At 55.3% G+C, this 21281-nt stretch overlaps 1 protein-coding gene across 8 annotated transcripts in view; it reads right to left on the bottom strand.

The window, feature by feature from the left end:
* Window positions 1-21281, bottom strand: part of PAQR5 (progestin and adipoQ receptor family member 5) — a 70120-nt gene that overhangs the window by 6063 nt on the left and 42776 nt on the right. For 7 of the 8 annotated variants that reach the window (XM_038580831.1, XM_038580830.1, XM_038580832.1 and 4 more), the window contains 5 exons: window positions 17991-18118; window positions 15320-15525; window positions 10726-10852; window positions 2976-3072; window positions 857-998 (listed from right to left, as the gene is read on the bottom strand). In XM_038580831.1, the coding sequence (XP_038436759.1) occupies window positions 857-998; window positions 2976-3072; window positions 10726-10852; window positions 15320-15525; window positions 17991-18118 (700 nt within the window). Of the gene's footprint in view, window positions 1-856; window positions 999-2975; window positions 3073-10725; window positions 10853-15319; window positions 15526-17990; window positions 18119-18402; window positions 18570-21281 lie in introns of those variants that run through there. The other variant, XM_038580837.1, reaches the window with a different exon arrangement.

Below are 21281 nucleotides of genomic sequence, written 5' to 3'. Positions count from 1 at the left end.
CTTGGGGAGAACCAAGGTCCCTGCCCACCACACAGGCACAAGGACTGACCCCTGGATGCCCAGGATAGCTTATCTAGGGCCCACTCGTCCCCAGGACCCATCAGGCTCACCCAAAGTGGCCCAGGGCTACCTCCTCCAGCCAATGCCCACCCCACTTCCCTAGTGGGGGTGGGAATGGATCTCTCCCAGCAGGTGGAAGTCCCTGGGTTCTGATGGCCCCTCCCCGCCACATCACTTCTCTACCTGCAGTGGGGCTCAGCTTCCCCTGGAGCCTCACACAGCCTGGGTAAGGCTGGGCCCCATGCCCCAAGCTTCTGCTTTGGGATGTCTGGGGTGGGGCCTGAGAATCTGCATGTTCCCAGATGATGCTGAAACTGGCAGTCTTGGGGCCACACCTGAGAACCATCGCTCTCCTAAGACTCTGGCCCCATTGCACCCACCTGAACAAGGCAAGACACTCTCCCCCCCTCCTTAGCATGGCCCTGCCATCTGGTAGCCTCAGAGCCAATTGTACTTTGTCTATCCCGTTCCCTCCAGGGCTGCCTTCAATGTCCATTTAATAATGGGATTTCATGTTCTGGCTAACAATGGGGTCCCCAGTCCCTGTAACCCACAGGAATGCTTAGAATCCTAGATGCACCTGCTCTCCATCCTCCCCCCCCATCCTCCACTGCCATTTGCTGGCTACAGACATCCTGCCTCCACTTGCACTGCGCCCCAACAGGGTCCTGTGGAAGAGCTCCTCTCCTTGCCCCTGCATCCCCTTCACACCGCACACACTGGTGTCAGCGACGGGGTCGGGGGTGGGCCTCTCTGGGTTGGAGGACGACAGGGTACAGGGCCACCACGCACTCACCGATGTAGTCAAAGCGTCCAGGGGCCAGGCGCTCTGGCAGGTGCGCAGAGTAGAGGAAAGAGGCCAGGAGGGTCATGGCCGTGTGCTTCTGGTGGTACAAGACAGCTTCGTTCTGTGCGCTCTCCCCGGGCACCAGGAACAGCTGCAGGCATTTAGAGAAACATCGGGTCTTGAGGGGAGGCCCTGTCCCCTCCTATCACCAGGAGACATCTCTGAGCACGTGTATGGATACCACAGGCCAAGGCCCTCACCTCCTCGGGTTTGTGGCTTAGAAAGGGAGCTTTCGGGGACGGTGTGAGCAGAATTCCCATTCTGACTGCGATCATTTGAGACCCAAGGCAACTGTATTTTAATCCTCCAAATGCTCATAAAGCCTTTTGGGCTATTTAGTTACCAAAACAAAGGAAGGAAAAGAAAAACCCTATTAGATCTACTGGTGCTCTATTGTCTAGGGGTAAAATAGAAGTATAGTAAGAAGTGGTCTATTCACCCTTGAAGTCACTGCTGACCAGAGCATCACCGAGTCTCAGGTTCCTAATTAGGGCTTTAAGGCCTAGAAATCCCTGGAAGGCCTTCTGAGTCATCAAAATGTATTAATTACGGCCATTATGCTGTTTGTGAGTTAAGTATGGTTTTTGTATTGTTGTTATGAATAGCAACAGCCGGTGCCACTTACCTAGGGCACTGGGCCAGCCCCTACCCTTGCGTGATTTCATCAGAGCCTCAACAATTACCTGGGGCAGACTCTAGTTCCCCGTTTTGCAGATGAGGAAGCCGGGCCAGAGGGTGATGTGCAAACCACTAATGAGCAGCGAAGTTAGGATCTGGGTCCAGGCAGGCTGATTCCAGAACCTGGGTGCTCATCAGCATGGCCCTTCAGGATTAGACCGCCCCTCCCCACCGCCCACCGTCCGCTGCAGTGAGTGCCAGGAGCTCACCGCGTTTGTGAGAACCCAGACCTCTGCTCTGCGATCTGGTGGCGCGTGGGACGGGCTCTGCTCTCTGCTCTGGTGTCCTCTGTGTGTTCTGTGTCCTCGAGGAAGGAGTCCAGGGACTCTCCCCAGGCCCACACAGGTGGAGCCAGCTCTGGCCCTCCTCTTCCATTCCTGCCTCGTGCATCAAACCTCAGGCTGGGAGGGCAACTCTACTCAGTGGGTGCAGGCTCTATGCCAGGCATTGCTGAGACTTCAGATCTGCGGGTTTGATGAGCATCCCCCGGTGCAGGAGGGGATGTCAGCCTCATTTACAGATGAGGAAACTGAGGCTCAGAGAGGTTATGTGCATTGTCTAAGGTCACACAGCCAGTGAGCAGTGGGACTGGGATTTAAACTCAGGTCCATCTGATTTGAGAGTGCCTGGACTCACCCCCTTCTTGTGTCCCTCCTATACCCTCTTCTTTTGTGTTCTCTAATCCCCATCTATCCTTAAGACCTTCATTGATACTTTTTTCTTTGCTACTAGTATGTTAATTAATGAGAACACATAACAATGCATTTACTGGACACTTACCAGCAGCTGGCATTTTCTATGTTCCCCTCATGTAATCCTCCCCACAACCTGACAGAGGGAGGCTTTGTTACTGTGCCCATTGTACAGATGAGGGAAAACAAGGCACAGAGATTGTACCTAACTTGGCCAAAGTCCTGCTGTGAGTACGTATTAGAGATCTGCCTCCAGAGCCTACTCTCCTGGCGCCTCCACTAAACCCCAGGCTGCCTCCTCTGCCCAGCCCTCCAAGATTCCTTCTGAGCCCCCAGTCGGTGCTGGCCATTGAGGCATCTCCTATGGTTTGTCAGGGCTTCTGTGTTCCTACTGTCTCCTAACTACTCTGCACATGCTATTAAGGGAGCCCCCAGGTCTCAACTCCGTGACTTGCAGTGATCTAAAGAAAAACAACTTTTTCAAAACAAAAAAGCAATGAGTGACCTTATTTTACATTTATGCAAATAGCTTTAATGTATGGCTTAGTGGAAACTAGTTTGTAATATCTGCTTTCTACATTCAGTCTGTTTTAATACATTAATACATTATTTTGGTGCTCTGACCCCCAGCAGCTCAGGACACAACAGATTCCCTGGTGTTGCCAGCAGGCAGAGGAAAGCCAGAGCCGGGCCCTTACCCTGTAGAAGATGGGGAGGGAGTCCCACGTGTAGGGATAAGCAAAGGCGAGGACGCGAAGCACCTTACAGAGCCCGGGTTTCTGGATTTCAAGAAACCTAAATCAGGAAGGGCAAGGGGAGAAGAAGTGGGAATGGAGACAGTGTCAGTAAATTACATACATGCACGGACGTTACGAAGAGCAGAGGGCAGGTCAACGGAAGGCAAGTGTTTTGTGCAACCTCCTCCTGAGGCCGGTGGCTTGTCCACCGGCCTGTGCATCACTCCCACCCCGACAGCAGCAGGCGGAAAGGTCTCGGGGGTGGCCATCTCCTGGGGCCGCAGCACAAGAAGTAGTGGTGTCCAACGAAGCCAAGGAGGACCGGGCTGGAAAAGCCCTTCAAGAAGCAAGTTCTGAACTGGCAAAGAGCCTTTCAAAGTCCAGTAAAAACAAGATGGGGAGACGCCTCCCCCCCGCCCCCCACGTAGGCTCCTGGGCCCAGCACGTCTGTGAAGGACGAGATGTCTAACTAGTTGGAGCTGCCCAGGTGATTGCTGTGCAGAAGCCCTTGCTTCCAGTAAGCGTTAAACTACTTGGAGAGCTTTCTGGAATCCTTGGGACCACACACAGGGACACCGGCCTGGGGAAACCTAGTAAATGTGGCCTTTCTCCCCCTCTTCCTCCTCAACACCCTGACCTGCCTCTGGTCCAAAGACGGAGCCAACATTAAACTGAGTGGTGCCGGGGATCCCTGGGTGGCTCAGCGGTTTGACGCCTGCCTTTGGCCCAGGGTGCGATCTTGGAGTCCCGGGATCGAGTCCCACGTAGGGCTCCCGGCATGGAGCCTGCCTCTCCCTCTGCCTGTGACTCTGCCTCTCTCTCTAGGTCTATCATAAATAAATAAAATCTTTAAAATATAAAAAAAATAAATAAAATAAAATAAAATAAAATAAAATAAAATAAAATAAAATAAAATAAAATGAAATAAACTGAGTGGTGCCGACTGTGGCAGAGACAGTAGGGCCTCCCGGACGAAGCGCGATGGGCCTCGGCTGGCTGGGGCCTCCAGCCGGGGTGGGCCTGGCAGCCTGGGGTGTGGGCAGCACAGATGGCACAGGCGGGGTACCAGGAGGACGTGAGAGGTCAGAGAGAGTCTCCACAGTCCCTGAGCCAGGTTCAGTGGCGGAGGCTCAGGACCCCAGAGGCCATCCAGGCAGAGGGGCAGGGCAGGCCCCACTCCACTACCAGGGGGTACTGTGGGAGGGCCAGGTCCTCCCTTGGTGCCCACAGGGCTGCAGCGCGAGGCCAGAGGCCCCCACAAGGGTGGATGAGCAGAGTCGGGGCGCCAAGGCTGGTGGGGGGGCCATTCTGGGGCAGGCAGCGGAGGCACCTGGGCCCTCTTGGCCCTGATGGTCCCCCACCCCTCAGCTCGCTCTCCCACGGGGATGGGTCTGGGTCCCACCACTGCTCCAACCCCAACCCAGTTGCCCAGACTCCCTGTCCCAGCCCACAGCCCACCCTTTCCTCCACCAACCACCACCCGTGGCTCCACAGCCCAGGCCCTTTGCCCTTGGCCGCATCACTCCTGTCCCCACAGCCGGGGCAGTCACCTGACTACCAAGCCCTCTGCTCCACGTACCCTTTGGTGTGGAACATGGCAGACGTTCCCACATCGGCCCCTAAGCAGTCAGGGGACCCCAAGACCCCCTAGCCTGGTGTGTCGTGCCCAGCCCTCAGCACAGCCAAGTGGAGGGTCCCTGCTCCAGAGTAAGAGGCACCCGCTGTGGGCCCTGAGAAGCCCCCCTCAGCCTCCAGCGATAAGCTTACTTCTCTCAAGGCCCATGTCCGCATGTGTCTCCTTTCCTGACCCTTTCCTAAGTCAGACAAGCACATGGCAGGCACTGGGTAGAGAAGGAAGAGAAGCTCAAGGAAAAGGAGGAAGAGAAATAAGGGACCTCAATGTATCATCCCCCTGAATGAGACCCCCCCCCCCTCCCCGGCCTGGGAGTAAACCACCAACCCTGGGAGAGGTGAGGCGGCACCGCGCCACGATGCCCACGCCGTGTCTGGCCTGGACAGCCTGGGTCTGAATCCTGCCTCCACCCTCGTGAACGTGTGGCCCCCACAGGTTATATAACCCCTGTGCACCTCCAAGGCCTCATGTGGGACACCAGGATGATGGCTGTACCCCCTCACGGGCCTGGTGCAAGGATCTGATGAAACAAGACTTGCCAGGAGCTCACTCACATCACAGAGGCACACTCGCTACGTGGCAGCTTTTAGTAAAATGTGTGCAGCGGGATTTGTTCTGTCCCCTTCCCCACCTTACAGCTATGCTGTGCCGGAAAACAGGAATAGGAGGGAACGGACAGGTTCTGGGTGACTTGCCCCAAGTCCGATGAGCCGAGAAGAGGCAAAGCTAGGATTTACACTCAGGGCCGTCCGGCTTCCAAGTTTCAGACCCCGACCCCTTCGGCAGGCTGAGCAGGCCTCGGACCACTACCCAGCCTTCATCCTTGCCCGTACCCCCTCTGCCCCGGGGCGCAAATGGGACACACTCCCGCTGCCCCCACAGCCAGAGCCTGTCTCAACACCTCCACAGCCTACCCTGGCCAACCCAGTCCAACCACAAGCCCGCTCCCTCCTTCCCCATGCACTGCCGCCGCCTATCCTTCCTGGGTTAGGAGAGGCTCTCCATGAAAACACGCTCTTTCTGTGACCACTTACACAGGAAGAAAGCTGGCTCTGGCTGGCGAGGGCCATCCCCCAAACCATGGATTTCCTGTGACTTGAGACAACATTTCGCCCGGCCTGATAAAGTGCTTCCCCAGGGGCAAACGAACCAGCCTCTCCATCTGCAAAGCCGAGTCTACAGGGAAAAAAAGGAGAAACAGCAGAACAGAAGAGAGACAGCAACAGAGAAATAAAAGGCAGAAGGAGCAGCAGCCACAGAGAGGGGCCTCCCCCTACCGAGGTGCAATTCCACGGGTAGCCACAGGATGTCGCCCCAGCCAGAGAGTCCGGGAAGGGGTGGGGGGGTAGGAGCCCCGGAATCCTCCAAAGCACGGATGCCCCCGAGTCTCCAAAGCCCCACCTGGTAAGACAGTCCCTGCACCGCAGAGCGGAGAGACCAGTTTACAGGGGGTCAAGCCTCGTCTGCCTAGAACCAGGTTGGCAGGAAACAGTGGATTTGGGCAGAAGCCTCCACCAGGAGAGGGTCGATGCGGTACCAGTCTGTTCAAAAACCTGATAAATCGTGTTGCAACAAAGCCGGCAGGATTTGCAAGCAAATTCTGGAACCAGTGCTTGAAACTAGTGAGCCTTTGGAAACATTCTACTGCAGAGAGGCGTGTGCGTGTGCGTGTGTGGTGTGCAGAGAGGTGTGGGTGTGGTGTGCGTGTGTGGTTATGGCTGTTTTATTGTGTGGGTGACACTGCAGGAATGTGGGCATTTCCACATGCTGGTCCCTGGCCCTACCCAGTAGCACCGTCAGGTGGCTGAGCCCTGCAGCCCCTAGAAGTGTCAGGGCCACTGCGAGCCTCCAGCTGTGTCCAGCTCTGACCTCCAAACCCTGTCCCGGGGCCTGGTCCTGCCACTCTGAATTGCCACAGCACCCCTGCCACAGCATGGCTCTCCCGGTGCAGCTCGCTTTCCACCTAGGATGGAAATCACCTCTCTCCCTCACAGCACTGACCACAGGGCATTTCACTGAGCAAGTATTTGTCAAAAAAAAGAACAAAAAACAATAACAACGACAACAAAACAACCAAAAAACAAAAATCCCTCTGTAAAACAAAAAACAACTGTTGGCCGCCTTGCATGGGTGAATAAAGAGCCTACGTGACTTGCGATGTACAGGAAACTCTGAGTGACTAATGTCCCTAAGGGATTGAGGACCCCTTTGTAGGTTCTGGGCGGCCAGCAGGAGGAGCAGGCCAGGTCTCCGTCATCCCACCTTGCTCCGGGAGCCACAGAAAGGTCATGCATTCTCTCATCTCCCTTCTCAAATGTTACACAAGGAGAAAGCAGTTTTCTGGAACATTCATTTGAACTAGATTCTACAGTAATAAGGACCAAAGAAACAGTCAAGGGAGACCATGGTTCTCTATGTAGAGCTTCACCTTAAGGACACGTACAGTAATGGAATGAATGCCACTTAGATCATGGGGTTTGTGGGCTGCTTCTTGCTCTGGGCAGGAGGTGGCGGTTCTCTGTCGCTCCCAGCCACGCCATGGACTGATGGAGCAGGAGGCAGGGGCAGGGGGAGGCTTGGGGGAGGAGGAAGGCAAGGAGAGAAATCTTGGGAAAGATTCTGAAGCCCTGGCATCATAGAACAACCAAACCAGAGACAACCCAGACATCTCTTCTCAGATGCCCTAAGATGTGGACACTGAAGCCAGAGGCCACACAGCAAGCCCCTGAAATCCGGGACTCCGGGGGGCCTGGCCCTCCCCTCCACCTGCTTCTCCTGCAGTGAATCGAGGCCAAATCCCTCGCTGTGCAGGAACCATCTTTCCCGCTCTTCAGACACTGAAGATGAAGAAGGGAATGAAAACATGAAGGGGAAGAGGACCAGGCGAGATGGGAACCCGGAGAGCCCTCAGATGGGACACCCTACTCCGCCACCTCTGGCCCTGTTCCTCCAGCCCCCGCGCCAGCAGCCGTTAACACACCTGGAAGCCCCTCAGCTCGGAAGAGGAGCCCATGGAATGTCCTCCCACAGAGACCACTGGCCTTCAGGAGCCAGTGGGGACAGGTCCGCAGTAGGACACACGAGCACTTGCTGGAGATCCTCTCTCTTCCTCCCGCAGTGCAGGCTCTGAAGCCCCTTGCTGCCTCCCAGGGCCATCTGCTCCAGCTCCCTCACCCTGTCCAGGCTGTTTGCTCTGTCCAAAAGGCCCTTCCCTCTTCCCAGCTAAAATACTCAGTCCTAGCACCACTTTGCAGAACTCTGTGTATCCAAGCGGGTGTCATTTTACATTATCATTATTTGTATAAGTTACATTCTCTAATGCTATACTCTAAATGCCATCTCCTCTGGCCTTGAGAGGAAACGATGACTCCACCTGGGCTTTTACGAGGTCTGCCGGCTGCTTCGACTACTGCCCTGGGTGCTCTCTTGGGGCAAGGGCTGTGCCTCTCTCCTCCTCGTATTCCCAGATCTTAACATGACGCCTGGAGTATGATGGGCATTTAAGGAATGCTGAGTGATTGGTTGGTTGGGTTGGTTGGATGAATGGATGAGTGAGTGGGTGAGTACCTAAATGGATGGGTAGGCAGATGTGTGGGAGGATGGATGGGTGGGTGGATGGGTGAATGAGTGGTTGGGTAGGTAGATAGGTGAATGGGTAGGTAGATGGATAGATGGGTAGGGGGATGGTGGATGGATGGATGGATGGATGGATGGATGGATGAATGAGTAGATGGGTGAATGGTTGGGTAGGTAGATGGGTGAATGGGTAGGTAGATGGATAGATGGGTAGGGGGATGGTGGATGGATGGATGGGTGGATGGGTGAATGAGTAGATGGGTGAATGGTTGGGTAGGTAGATGGGTGAATGGGTAGGTAAATGGATAGATGGGTAGGGGGATGGTGGATGGATAGATGGATGAGTAGATGGGTGAATGGTTGGGTAGGTAGATGGGTGAATGGGTAGATAGATGGATAGATGGGTAGAGGGGATGGTGGATGGATGGATGGATGGATGGATGGATGGATGGATGGATAGGTGGTGGGTGGGCAGGGGCATGGTGAATAAGGAGGTAGATGGATGAGTGGTTGGATAGATGGAAGGATGTGCCCTAGAAGTAAACAGAAATAATCCATTTCACTGAGAAGGGAGTAGCCTCCAAACTCAGGCATCAAGAGATTCCTGACCAGCCTCCTCTGCCAAGCAAGTCTGTCCAAAGGTAACAGGCATGCCACATCCAGAAGACCTATTGATTATTAACCAAGGATAGATTTCTAGCCAGAAGAAAACAGTCTACCCTGGTAGCTTATAGGTGACTCAGGAAGTTCTAAGAAAAAAAAAGAAAAGACAGCATATTTGCATTGAGGGTTCCTAGGAAAACAGTCCTGGATCATGAACCGAGGCCGTTTCTTCAACCCTGAGGGAGCCTTCAATGCCGCCTCAGCCCACAGTGCTCACCTCCCTCCAATCCTAAATTCCAAACAGCACAGCTACACAGCCCAGCAGGAGCTAAGCAACAGGATCATGACTCATGCAGGGGCCAGGGCTAGGTGTGTCCACACAGCTGGGCCCCGTGCCTCTGGGGCATGCCTCATCTCTCCTGGGCTGTTGCTGGCATCCTGACTACTTTTCTGTGTGTGTTACACCTTGTCTCACCCCCTCCTCTCCTTCACCCGTGCAGCCCTTGAAGCTCCAGAAAGAGTTTCCAATCGACGGAGTCCTTGAGGAAGCAGGGAGGAGACGAGAATAAGCCTGTGACATCTGATTCTATCCGAACAGGCAGATCCTATGTTTTTTGGGGGGCTTTTGGAGGACTCTGCATTTCCACGGAGAGGGAAGAGAGTTCACCCTCCACTCCCACCCCCAGGCTTGTTTTCGTGGGATGAACAAGCCCTAGTGTTGACACTGAGCCTAGAAATGAGACTCTCTCCCACGCAAAGCATCTCCACGCTTCCAACCTGTCTCAAGACAGGCAAGTGGAAGACGAGTTGGGGCAAATATCCTTGATGCTCTTTAAGAATCTATCCTTCCATTTTTTCTAAAGAGAACCTGGTTTGTCAAGTTTGTGAAACTTGCCTATATTCGGTCCCACGGAACCCAAGCGTCACCCTAGGGAAAGGTGGAGCCACGGTCACCTCAGAGAAGTTACAGAAGCTCCCCTCCCACTCCCTTTCTTCCCAGGGAGGGGACAGTGGACAGCTGCCAGGAATAGTAATTCTCTGAGTTCAATGGGGTTCAGTGGGGAGATTCCAACTGGCTCCCTGGGATGGAGACGGGGGCACAGGATTGGGTGCAACCTGCCAGCCTCCCCATGGGCCCTTTCCTAAGCCACCCCGAGAGCTCCCAGCCCCAGGGAGCACCCAGCACCCAGGCACCAACCAGACGGGGGTGTCACCCCAATACCTCCATTTGAGAGGTTTCCTAAATCATTTAGGGAAGCAGAAACGTGGGCGGTTTGTTTTTACAAAGAGCTGAGTCAACTAGAGTCATTAGCCCCAAAACAATGTCTCTTGTGTTAACACTCCAATGAGGCTTTCTTGAGTGAAAGGGGGACACCAGAGTGACTCAGAGCTGGTGACGTGGGTGAGACTCACAGCCATGGAGGCTCCCCGGGGGACGCGGCAGCCACCCGAATATCATCCACCAGTGAGAGCTCGAGTGCCTAAGAGGCAGGCCCACGCAGTCACTGTTAGCAGGTTGCCCGTTGACCGCCTCTGGGCCAGGTGTTCCAGGCATGTTACCTGCAACCCTTGCCTCCCTCTCTCAAGGCAGGTAGATGTGTTGGCCCCATTTCACAGATGAGCAAACTGAGGTTCAAGAAGGATGAATAAGCGACCTGCCCAGCTGCATCATTTGTAGGACCCAGTACAGAACGAAATCATGGGCCACCCCCCCCCCCTTGTTCCAAACTCAGTAAGAACTTCAAGACAGTGACAGCAGAGTGTTAAGGCAAGTGTGAAGTCCCCTCAAACGCCCAGGACTGGTCCCATGAAGCGGGTCTGGGCCTGAGCCCCAGGCCCCCGAGCACCCCTTCCACGGAGCGTCCTCTCCCACCCCGCTGAGGCACAGTGGCCAGGTACCTGGAGTAGCAGGAGAGGCCGGTGCTGACGATGGTGTTCAGCACGGCCAGGGTCACGTAGTAGTCGTGGAAGGTGGTGTCCACCATCACGTCCGGGATCGAATAGGCCGAGTAGGCGATGGCTGAGCCTGCGGAGGCAAAACCAGCTTTGGGCCAGAAGGCAGGACACAGCAGAGCCCGGACCTCCGGGGAGGACCCCAGCAGCAGCCTCACGGCCCAAGAGCATCCTTGCTGGTGCCACGGCCTCTCCCAGAACGTGCGCCCTTTCTTCTCCACTACCCTGATCCTACCCCGAGAATTCAGTTTGAGCCCGGCCCTGCTCCCAGAGCTTTACACACTCACATAATCTTAAGAATCACCCTCTAACATAAACCCGCGCACTTCTCCTCCTTTATAGATGATGACAAAGAGGCACAGAGAGGTTTAGCAACCCACCTGGTGGGCACACAGCTAGAAAGCGGCGAAGCCAAGCTTCCGCCCAAGGCAGTTCAGAGACAGTCCCCCACCTTTTAACCCCAAGCTCTGGTCCATGATGACACCTCAGGGTGTTCACATTTTCTGAGCGTGCACATGTCACCTGCCGCTGACACGGGGTGCCCCTTGGGGAAAGACGGACACGGCAGGGAGGGAGGGCCCTTGCCAAGGCCAGGAGGTGGATGGTTATTGGGGGGCTCGATGGACTGGCCAGTTGAGAGTCAGGTGTAAGAGGCTAGCCTTGGTGTTTCACTGTGTCAGGTCTGGGAGTTTGTGACAGGAGGGCCACCTAAGGGCCCCTGGGAGACCCGTCTGCTGCAGCTTTTATATGAAAGAATAGGGGAGATCCCGGTCCTTTTCAAAGTGGCCAGGTGTGTCCAGGGGCCTGGACCAGAAGGCCTCTCCAGCTACCCTCACCAGGTCTCCTCTGGGAGAGGCAGCCACAGGCCTGTCAACCCAAGGCCTCAGGGGTCAGCCCTACGGTCACCTGTTTCCTAAAACATAAAGAAAGCTGGAATCCTAGCTCAAGGCTGAGGCAGGCCTTGGCCTCGCAAGTTCAAGCTCTGCCTCTGACCTCACTTGACAGATGGAGCCTGGTGCAGCCAAGTGGCATTCCCAAGGTCACACAGGCAGAAAGAGCCAAAGGTCAGCAGGCTGCCTGTGGGATTTCAGCTGGGAAATCCCCCCCTCCTGGGGGACCTACTCTTCCTCAGCCTGGTAGGAGTGGGAGGTTCTCAGTCTGGACCAGGATGCGCTCTCTCTGTGTATGCTGGCTGCAGCCAAGGTGCATACCCCACTCGGCGGGCCATGCAAGAGCAGAGGGAGCCTCAGACCCTGCCCGAAACTGCAGTGGGAAGCGAAATGACTTCTAGTAAGAAATACACACTTGGTCTTCTGCACTGTTTCTGGCACAGAGCTCCTAAAACCCCTGGAATTTCCTAAGCCTGAGAGCCAGGAAGGTGTCTTTTGTTGCATTAACAAGGTGACTTTGGGAAGCACTTAAGGATGGGGGCCTGGTTGTCAGGAGAACCAGGGGGTTGCTAAAGGGTTGGGACTTTTTTCTTTCTTTTTTTTTTTTTTAAGATTTTATTTATTTATTCATGAGAGAGACAGTCTCCCTGCGGGGAGCCCCATGCAGGACTCGATCCCAGGACCCCGGGATCATGACTCGCCCAAGGCAGACACTCAACCACTGAGCCACTCAGGTGCCCCAAGAGTTGAAACTTTCAATCCCACACCCCTGACCTCTGGGAGGGGAGAGGGCCAGAGGCTGAATCAACTGCCAATAGCCAATGACTTCATCAATCACCACTAATGAAGTCTCCATAAAAACCCAAAAAGAGAGGTTCAGAGAGCTTCTGGGTTGGAGGCCACATGGTGTTTTGGGGAGGGCATGGTCTTGTGGGACTGAGCCCTTAACCTGTGGGAAGTGATGCCATCCCCAGGTGGACGGTGTCAGAAATGAGTGGAACTGTAGGACACCCAGCTGGTGCCGGGGAACTGCTCGGTGGTGTGGGGAACCGTCCCCCATCCACACACATGTCGTAATTGGTGCTCAGACCCCTGTAGAGGGCTTTCCAGTGAGCAGGAATAGAGGCAGCTTTGGATTCCAGGCTAGGGAAAGCTAACAGCCTCTTTGAGGCAATAGGGAGCCATGGAAGGTTTTTGAGTGAATGATGAAGACGGCCAAAACCTAGTGAAAATGCACAGGATGGCCCGGGGGGCACAGCTGGCAACGAGGAAGTGGGAGCTGATGCCACCTGCAGGGAACCGCGGGTTTCCACAGGGTACAAGTGAGAACAGGAAGGAGGGGTGGCTGCAGACGGAGGGGTGGGGGGTCTGGGCTGGAAGCCCTGAACACCCCCATGCCAGGCACTAGGCCACCAGCCGTCCTCAGGAAGCCATTCTGAGCAAGGAGCAGAAATGAAGGGATGATGGGCAAGCCTGGGGCCCAAAGCTTCGTGGAGGGGGTCCCGGTCTGGGGGCCCCACCCGTGGGAGGGAAAAAGGAAGTTCCCAGGTAAGGGCATGTGGGAGGGTACCAGACACTGAGGAGCTCTGACAAAGGCGGAGAGCCAGGGATGGGAAAGGACACAGTCCAGGGCGGCAGCTGACCCGGGGGCTTTGGTTCGAACCCCGGCTCTGCCGTTTACAAGCTGCGAGGCCTGGGTAGCTTACCTTCATGCTGCCTCATTATTCCCACCTGCAGTGCAGGGATAACGACTGCCCCCATCCCAGGGGCTGATGTCAGGGTTGAGGACGCGATCGTGGTCAAGAGCTACCCTCTGAGGCTTACCGAGTGCCGGGCACTGGGCTGCGTGCTCCACACGCAAAACTCACTCCAACTTCACGTCCTCCTATGAGGAGGCTATGATGCCGATTTTGTGGATGAGAGGACTGGGGCTTAGGGAGGTTAAGGAACTTGCCCAAGGTTCAGGTGGTCTCGGCAGCTGACGAGCACTGCATTATGCCGCCCCTCGTGATGTGCATCAGGTGCTGTCGGGTGGTGACTCCCAAATGCCTCCTCTTACCATGAGTCCGGGCAAGTGATGTAAGAGCTGAGGAAGCCTCTAGACTAAGGAGTTCAAGCTTCACCTGGGGTAACTGGGAATCCCAAAAGGTCTTATGTGGTAGGGGAGCCATGGTTAGAAGATGCTGGAGAAGCCTCCCCAGGGAGTAGGGGGGGGGAGTGGGAGGGGCAGGAGGTGGAGAGGAGGCTGTTGTAATGGTGCAGGGGAGTGGCAGGAGGGTCTGAGTGAAGCCCACGAAGGGGAGCGATCTGAAGAATACAGGGAAGAGAGCCACCCGAATGCGTGGACAGGACGGTAGGGGCATGAGAGGGAGGGGAACCCGAGGGCTACTTCTAGATTCTGACTTGAGGGACCAGGTAGGGGTGGCACACTAGCCGGGGAGACACTGCAGGAGGCGGAGTGGATGTGCGCGGTGGGGGTGGGAGGATGGGATGTGGACTGTCTTGGTCCCAGGGCTGGACGCAGCGTGGACCTCAGGCTAGAGGTAAGCTAGAGACGGGTCTGGGAGTGCCTGGTCCAGGGGTGTCAGGGGATGGTGTGGGATCACCCCGAGGCCGGACCACACAAGAGCTTGCCGGCTGCCAGGAGAGCAGACGAGGGGAGCCAGCAGGAGAGAATGAGAACCCGGACAGGCAGGGGGGGAACCGGGAGTGATGTGACAGGGACCAGAGAAAGGGAGGAGGTCTGGGGAGCACTGAGGGACCCCTGCATCAGAGGCTGGCCAGAGCACCCAGAAGAGAAGCCCTTGTGGCTGCACGGGTCGCGCAGGCTGGGCCCCAACAGCCACGCTGTAGTCAGTGGTGAGGACTGGACAGCAGAGCACTGAGCAGTGGGAGGTGACACGGTAACACCTGTGTGTGTGTGTGTGTGTGTGTGTGTGTGTGTGTGGCCTGCAAAGGGAGGGAGGGGAGGAAATGAGGGAGGCAGGCTCCGCACGGACACACTCTTGGACCAGGGGAGACAGGGCCTCCGCTTCCATACCCGCAGCAGGAGCGGGAGGCAGAGGAGGCCAGAGCCGGGATACTCGCGGACAAACAGATGCCCACGAGGACGGGGCCACAAGGAGGGGGCCCCGTAGTTGGAGGGAAAACCCCGAGGAGGCTCAGGTGTCAACCCTCAGCCTCGCCCGCTTTGGGCTCACCCCTCTGTTCCATGGCACTTGGAGCAAACGAACTCTAAGCCTCTCGACAAGCGGGGTTCGGGGCCCCCTTCTCTGCCAGGCAGGACAGAGACCAGCACTGATGTGCAGGGCTGGCTCAGCCCGGACTGTGACGGCAGATTACGTTCTCCGAGATCTCGCAGGCAGATCGCAGGGGTCTCGGTCCCCATCCAGGGGCGGCGGCGTCCCCCTGGTGGCTGGCACCTGGTCGTGGTGGCAGCCTACACGCCGCACGGGCCGGCCCAGCCCACAGATCAGGGCCTTTGTCCCCCCTCCCACCGCTCCCCAGAATCTGTTAACATCTGCCAGCACCCCGGGGGACAGGTTGGTCACAAAACGCTCATCAGGAGCCTGGACGGGGCGCAGGCAGTGACTCTTCTAAGCCCATCAAAGCGTCCCGGGGGACAGGGGCAGACGCAGGGCCCCACGTACCCAGGCTGAAGAGGTTGACGGCCCCGTAGTCCAGGAAGTAGCAGATGTGCCGGGCGTTCCTGGACATGGAGCTGAAGGTGTGTGCACAGCTGGACGCAAGGGGGTACACGCAGCTGGTGCCCATGTACACGAACAGCGGCCAGGAGTAGCTGTCGTTCTGGATGTCTGTCACGTACAAGGCGGTCACAAACCTCCACACGAAGAACCTGGAACACAACGCGGCCCGCTCGACCTCCGTGGCTGGGGGCTCCTCTTGTACACCTCCCGGGACCATCTGCTGCCTTCCACTCCCCTGGGATGACTGACCCCGTGTGTTCTCACTTTGCTGAAATGCTACGAGCGAGGGAGGGTGACGGGGATCCCTTCTCGGTTGGAAATGGGCAGAAGGAGAAGAGGAGAGCCTTTGGACTTAGCCAGTGCCGTCCGCTCCCCACCTTGCAACGACAGGATCTCCCTCACAGCCTCTTGCCTAAGGGATCCTCCAGGCTCAGCTTGCATGAGTCCCGGGATGGGGAGCTCACCACCCCTCAAGGCAGCTCTGCATGTGGAAAGTTCTTCACTGAGCTGATACCTGGTCTCCGGGGGACATATCTCCGTGTGATGGGCTCCAGCTCTCCTTGACAGGACCATAGGAAACTAGCCCATCAAATACCTAAGGCAGTCTTCATAACCCCTCCCACCTCTTTGAACCTTACACCAAATAACGCCATTGCATTCAACCACTCCCCAGAACATCCATATGTGGCCTGGTCACCATCCCTGTGGTTCGTCTATGTCCCCTTGCAGGAAGGTTCCTCAAACAGATGCAACCTTCCAGGGCCGGGGCCGGGGTGCCTGAGGGTGGGTGCCTGAGAGTCTAGAAGACAACAGGATGTTTTCTCTCTCCTCTCCATGCTATTCCTCCCCTGACGTTGCAATCGCCTTTCTGATTGGCCTGGTCCCAGGCTGCATCTCCACCGAGCCTTGGTCTCTGGGTCCACCCCCACGCAGAGCCACAGGACCATTCTGCACCACATCTGCCTCACCCATGACCCAGGCAAGGTGGGCCTGGCTGCAGAGCTGCTCACTCCCACAAACCAACTGCTCCTAGAAACCCAGCCCCTCCGTCCACGGGCTTTCCCGGGGAAGGAGACTGCAAAGCTTTTCCCACAAGAACCCAAGGAGCATCCCTCCATCTTCTGGCTACACTTACGATCTTTTTCCTCCTGTCTCAGCAAAAACAGAGCTGAAGCTATTTGCTCTTCTTAAAACCTAGCATCTCCAGATGATTCCCTGGCCCCACTTCCTCAGGGCATCTTACTCCAGGCTCCCCCTAGCCCTCCTCACTCAGTGTTGCTCGGCGGTGACCGTCTCTCAGGGCCTGGCAGGGTCAGGGGGTTTATGCAGCAGTGTGCCTCAGCCGGAGTGGCTCAGCTTCAGGACAGCTAAGAAGTCACCCCACAGGGGTCTGTGCACAGGAGCTCAAGACCCATAAACAAGCATGGTCAGGCCAGCGTGCTCCTGGCAACAGCACAAACTTTAGAACCGTTGGAATCACCTGCGGCTCATCCATAAAATGGAACACCACCTGAGAGGCTTGTGGGTCAGGGAAGAGCAGCAGGAAGAGAGAACAAGGGGCCAGGGGTGTGCACACCACAGGTGCTCACGTCTCCAGAGGAGCTCTAGGAAGACCAGCAAGAAGCAGGTGATCCGGCAGCTCCGGGGAGAACGGGGGCCAGGGGAAGACACTGACTCTAGCCCCATCTGCAAGTTACACTTCGTAAGCATGTAGACTTTTTACTTAGGTTTACTTAATTTAAAATCACACACACACACACGATGACAAATGACCTCCTGGAGCAGGGTCTTGAGGCCAGCCTGAGCGGTCTGCAAGCCGAGAGCTTCCTTACAATCACCCTATTGCACCCAGGCCTGCTCTCTCGTCTCTGGGGAGGCGTCTGGCACCAGCCTTCCCCTGCAGTTTGGCCCTGGATCTGTCTTCTGACTTCTGATCACGCACTGCCTTCCTTGAGCCCTCTCTGTGTGCGGCTCTCTGGCTATTCTCTTGGCTTCTGGACTGGGGACAGGGCTTCCCATGCGATGTAAGCAAGCCACCCCCTTCCCCGGGCCACAATGATGTCGGCCAACAGTGGTCTTAGCGGGCCTCTGAGCTCAAAGCTGCTCCATTAAAGTGCTGCCTGACCAAGTGCCTCCAGCCACTGTGGCCCTAGAATGATCCCAGGGCTCCCACAGCTCCATGCCCAATGCCCTTTCCAATGCTTTCCCCCATAATCCTCATGGCAACCCTCAAGACAATCACTCTGCTTTACAGATGGGAAAATGTGAAGCTCAGAGAGGTTAGGTGACTTGCTCCAGCTCGTGACACTTTAACCATGGTTTCTGAGAGACTCAGAAAGCCTCCAAACTGAAGGTGATAAGATCAAATCAAGTCCCAGAGCAGGGAAAGATCGGGGAACCACCAAGAACTCCTTCAATTCTACTAGAATCTATATGCTAAAGCTCACCCCAGCTGCAGGCCCCAACATCCCCCAGTTCCACGCTCATGCACCATGAGGGAATCCCAAAAATCCCACCATGGAATCTCAGCCTTCTCAACCCCCCTGGGTTTTAAAGAAGCCCCAGTCCCCAGGGCTCCTGAATGGCATGGCCGGTCAAAAGGGCTGGAAGGTACCAGAAGGGCAGCAGGTGAGTCCAGATGTTGAGGGTCTCATTGGTCATTTGGAAAAGGCTGAGGACACAGGCAGTGGCGGAGCTCTGTGGATGTCGGTAGCCGAAGAGGATGCCCTGCTCATGGAACACCTGCAGGGGGAAGAGGAAGGAGAACCAGCATGAGGCCAGAGGGGGTGAGAAGGTCTCATGAGGAGCAGCTCTGGTGGTGCTGAGTGTTCTCCTAAGCTGTGCGCTTGAACACTTGACCCCAAGTCCCTGAGCTGTCCAACTGCCTCCCTCCCTTCCTTCTCTCGTCCTGCCCGTAAGTTCTACAACCCCATGTGCTTCAAGAAGCCTGTAGCTGGAGGAGGGAGCTGGAGTCCCCGGCTCCCTTTGGGAATCCGGCCAATCTTCGCATCTGCAGACATACTTACTCTTGTCATGAATAGTGCCTAAGAATCTGGTGTGGCGCCCTCTGCCTGGGGCCTACAGCCCGGTCATTGGGGGTCTTCACGGTTGGATGACATATACCGTATCTGGCCCTGCCAACATGCTCCAGATGTCAGGAGCTGGTGGGCAGATCTCTGAAGAAGATGCCCCCCCCGCCCCCCCCCGCAGTGCCAGGATATATTCACCAGGGTGCTTCATAAAGGCCTTTTGATGATGAAGACAGTGATGGTTGGCCTGGGATGCAGGCGGAGCAGGCGCTGCCACGGCCGCGCCCGCACAAGCCACCCCCTCCTCCACGCAGCCCACCCGGTGCATCCCTTGGTCACCACCCCCGAGAAGAAGGGTGGACTGGTGAGCTGACCTCTGGGTGTCAACCCCCCCGGAGGACTCCATTAGAACCCCCCCGAACACATAATTGTGAAAATGAGGCCGGAGGGACAAAGCTCAGCGTGCTCGACGAAGTGAAAACGAGTAGAATGTAAATTGTATTCCTGCCACCATTACAAGGATCATGGAAGTTTAAGGACACAGGCTGGGCAGAGGCTGTGAGGAACACAGCAAAGTGGAGACTTTGACTCGTTGAGACTTTCCTTCCCGTTCTGTGTTGATTTGAGCCAGGGTTTCTCAATCTTGACACCGTGGACATCTCTGGGCAGGTAATTTTGTGTTGTGGGGGAGGGGGTGGCTGTCCTAGGCAACAGGTGAGCAGCACCCACGGCCTCTCCCTAATGATACCAGCAGCACATGCCCTCCCAAGCTATGACAACAAAAAATGTCTCCAGATAGCGCCAATGTCCCCTGGGGGCCAAGTGACCTCAGTTAAGGACCACTGACTTAGGGGAGGTGGGTGGGGGGAGGGGTAACTGGGTGACGGGCAGTAAGGAGGGCACGTGATGTGATGAGCACCAAGTTTTAGACTCTATATTGGCAAACTGAATTTAAATTTTTTCTTAAAAAAAGAACCACTGATTTAGAGGAATGCTGTCATAACGCTTTGAAAGGTAAATTAAAAATAAGTAGATTAATTGAGCAATATGATGACAATGATCACACTAGTAATCATAATAAAAATCGAGTCACAAGTACATTTTACGGTTTTCTCTGTGGTTTTCTGGGGCTGAGGGAGAAAGGGAAGACGGAGAATACCAACCTAGGCACCTGGCTCTCATCTGGATTATCCATTCAAAAGTACACAAGAGGGGGCGCCCCGGGGTGGCACAGTCTGCTAAGCACCGGACTCTTGGTTTCGACTCAGGTCGCGATCTCAGAGTCATGAGATCGAGCCCTCTGTTGGGCTCTGCCCTGGGGGTGGAGTCTGTTCGAGATTCTCTACCCCTCTAATCTCCCCTCCCCTCTTTCTCAAATAAATAAATCTTAAAAAAAAAAAAAAAAAAAAGTACACTATAGGTAACATGTACTATGTCTTGAGGTTCTGAGTCAAGTGGGGAGAGTGAGGGGTTACCAGGGTAAAGAGTCAAATCTGGGCCACTGAGGTACCATGTGGCCTTGAGCAGCCACGACTCTCAGGGCCTGTGTCCTCACCTATAAAACCATGAGTATGTTCCCTTCTTAGTTCAGTTCTGGGTTCAACTGGTCAACCAGGGGGAGGGGGACCCATGAAGCTGGTTCACGGTCCAGTGAAAAAATACTATTTGAATTAGGTTTGGGTCTTAGTTGATTAAAGCGATTTGTTCCAGTTTTTGATTCACAGTTCAATCCTGCTGACATCCCCACTTTACAGTGGACGGGCTCCTGTCTCAGGCAGCAGGAATCCTGGCTTGCAGCTGCCCACCCCACCAGGGATGCTGACAGGCCCATGGCCTTCAGCCTTCAATCCATGTGAGGGGGGTGGGTTGTGCTCGGTGGGCAAGCAAAGGCTCTGTGGCCGAAACTGGGGATCATGCCATCTCATATTTCTGTCTTCCCTTTATTAAAAAAATTTTGTTTTTTTAAGGCATTGGCCTCTTATTAAAACACAAAGGCTCCAGAAAGGAGCCACTGTTACTGATGATTCACGCCCTCACATGAAAGTTTAGCAAATCCTGTGTAGGAGGAGATCTCATGATAAGAGGCCTGCAGAGTGCTGGACACATGGGGGGTGACGGCACACAGGGCGGGGCTGTGGGACAGCTTAGACATGGGGCTCACAGAGGGGCAGTGGGTGGACGGGAGCTGGAGGGGGATACTGTCTACATTTTGCCCAGGGTGATGCAGGGTATGACTACTGTTCTCTTTGGATCCTGAATTTTGGGAAGCAAGAGAAGATGCCAACACAGTCGAGAACCAGAGGAAAATAGAAGGGCTGGGAAATTCGCAAACTGGACAACTTGACCACACTTAGGAATCTTGCCCTAGACCTGGGGAGGACAGCTGACAACCAACATCAGGACTAGGCCTATATTAAAAGAATCTCCTCTGATCTGCTATCCTGCACCCAGACCTGGATGGGAAGCCCACTAGCCATGCCATAGATGCAGGATTTCAAGCAGCTCCTCCAAAAAATAAAAATAAAAAAGGACAGATAAAGAATGGATAAAAGAAATGTGTCTTGGGGCACCTGGGTGGCTCAGCAGTTGAGGGTCTGCCTTTGGCTCAGGTCATGATCCCAGGGTCCTGGGATCAAATTCCGCAATGGGCTCCCTGCATGGAGCCTGCTTCTCTCTCTGCCTATGTCTCTGCCTCTCTCTGTGTGTCTCTCATGGGTAAATAAATAAAATCAAAGAAAGAAGAAAAGAAAAGAAAAGAAAAGAAAAGACAAATAAAAAGAAACAGGAACGGAAGGAAAGGAATAGTTAAAGGAAAGGAGAAGTGAAAGGAAAGGAAGGAAAGGACGAAGGAAAGGACAGAATAACGGAAATCATGA

This window comes from Canis lupus, chromosome 30 (genome assembly GCF_011100685.1).
Source record: "Canis lupus familiaris isolate Mischka breed German Shepherd chromosome 30, alternate assembly UU_Cfam_GSD_1.0, whole genome shotgun sequence".
Taxonomy (NCBI): Eukaryota; Metazoa; Chordata; class Mammalia; order Carnivora; family Canidae; genus Canis; species Canis lupus.
Note: the sequence above shows the minus strand (reverse complement) of the source record. Positions and strands in the feature narration are given on the sequence as shown.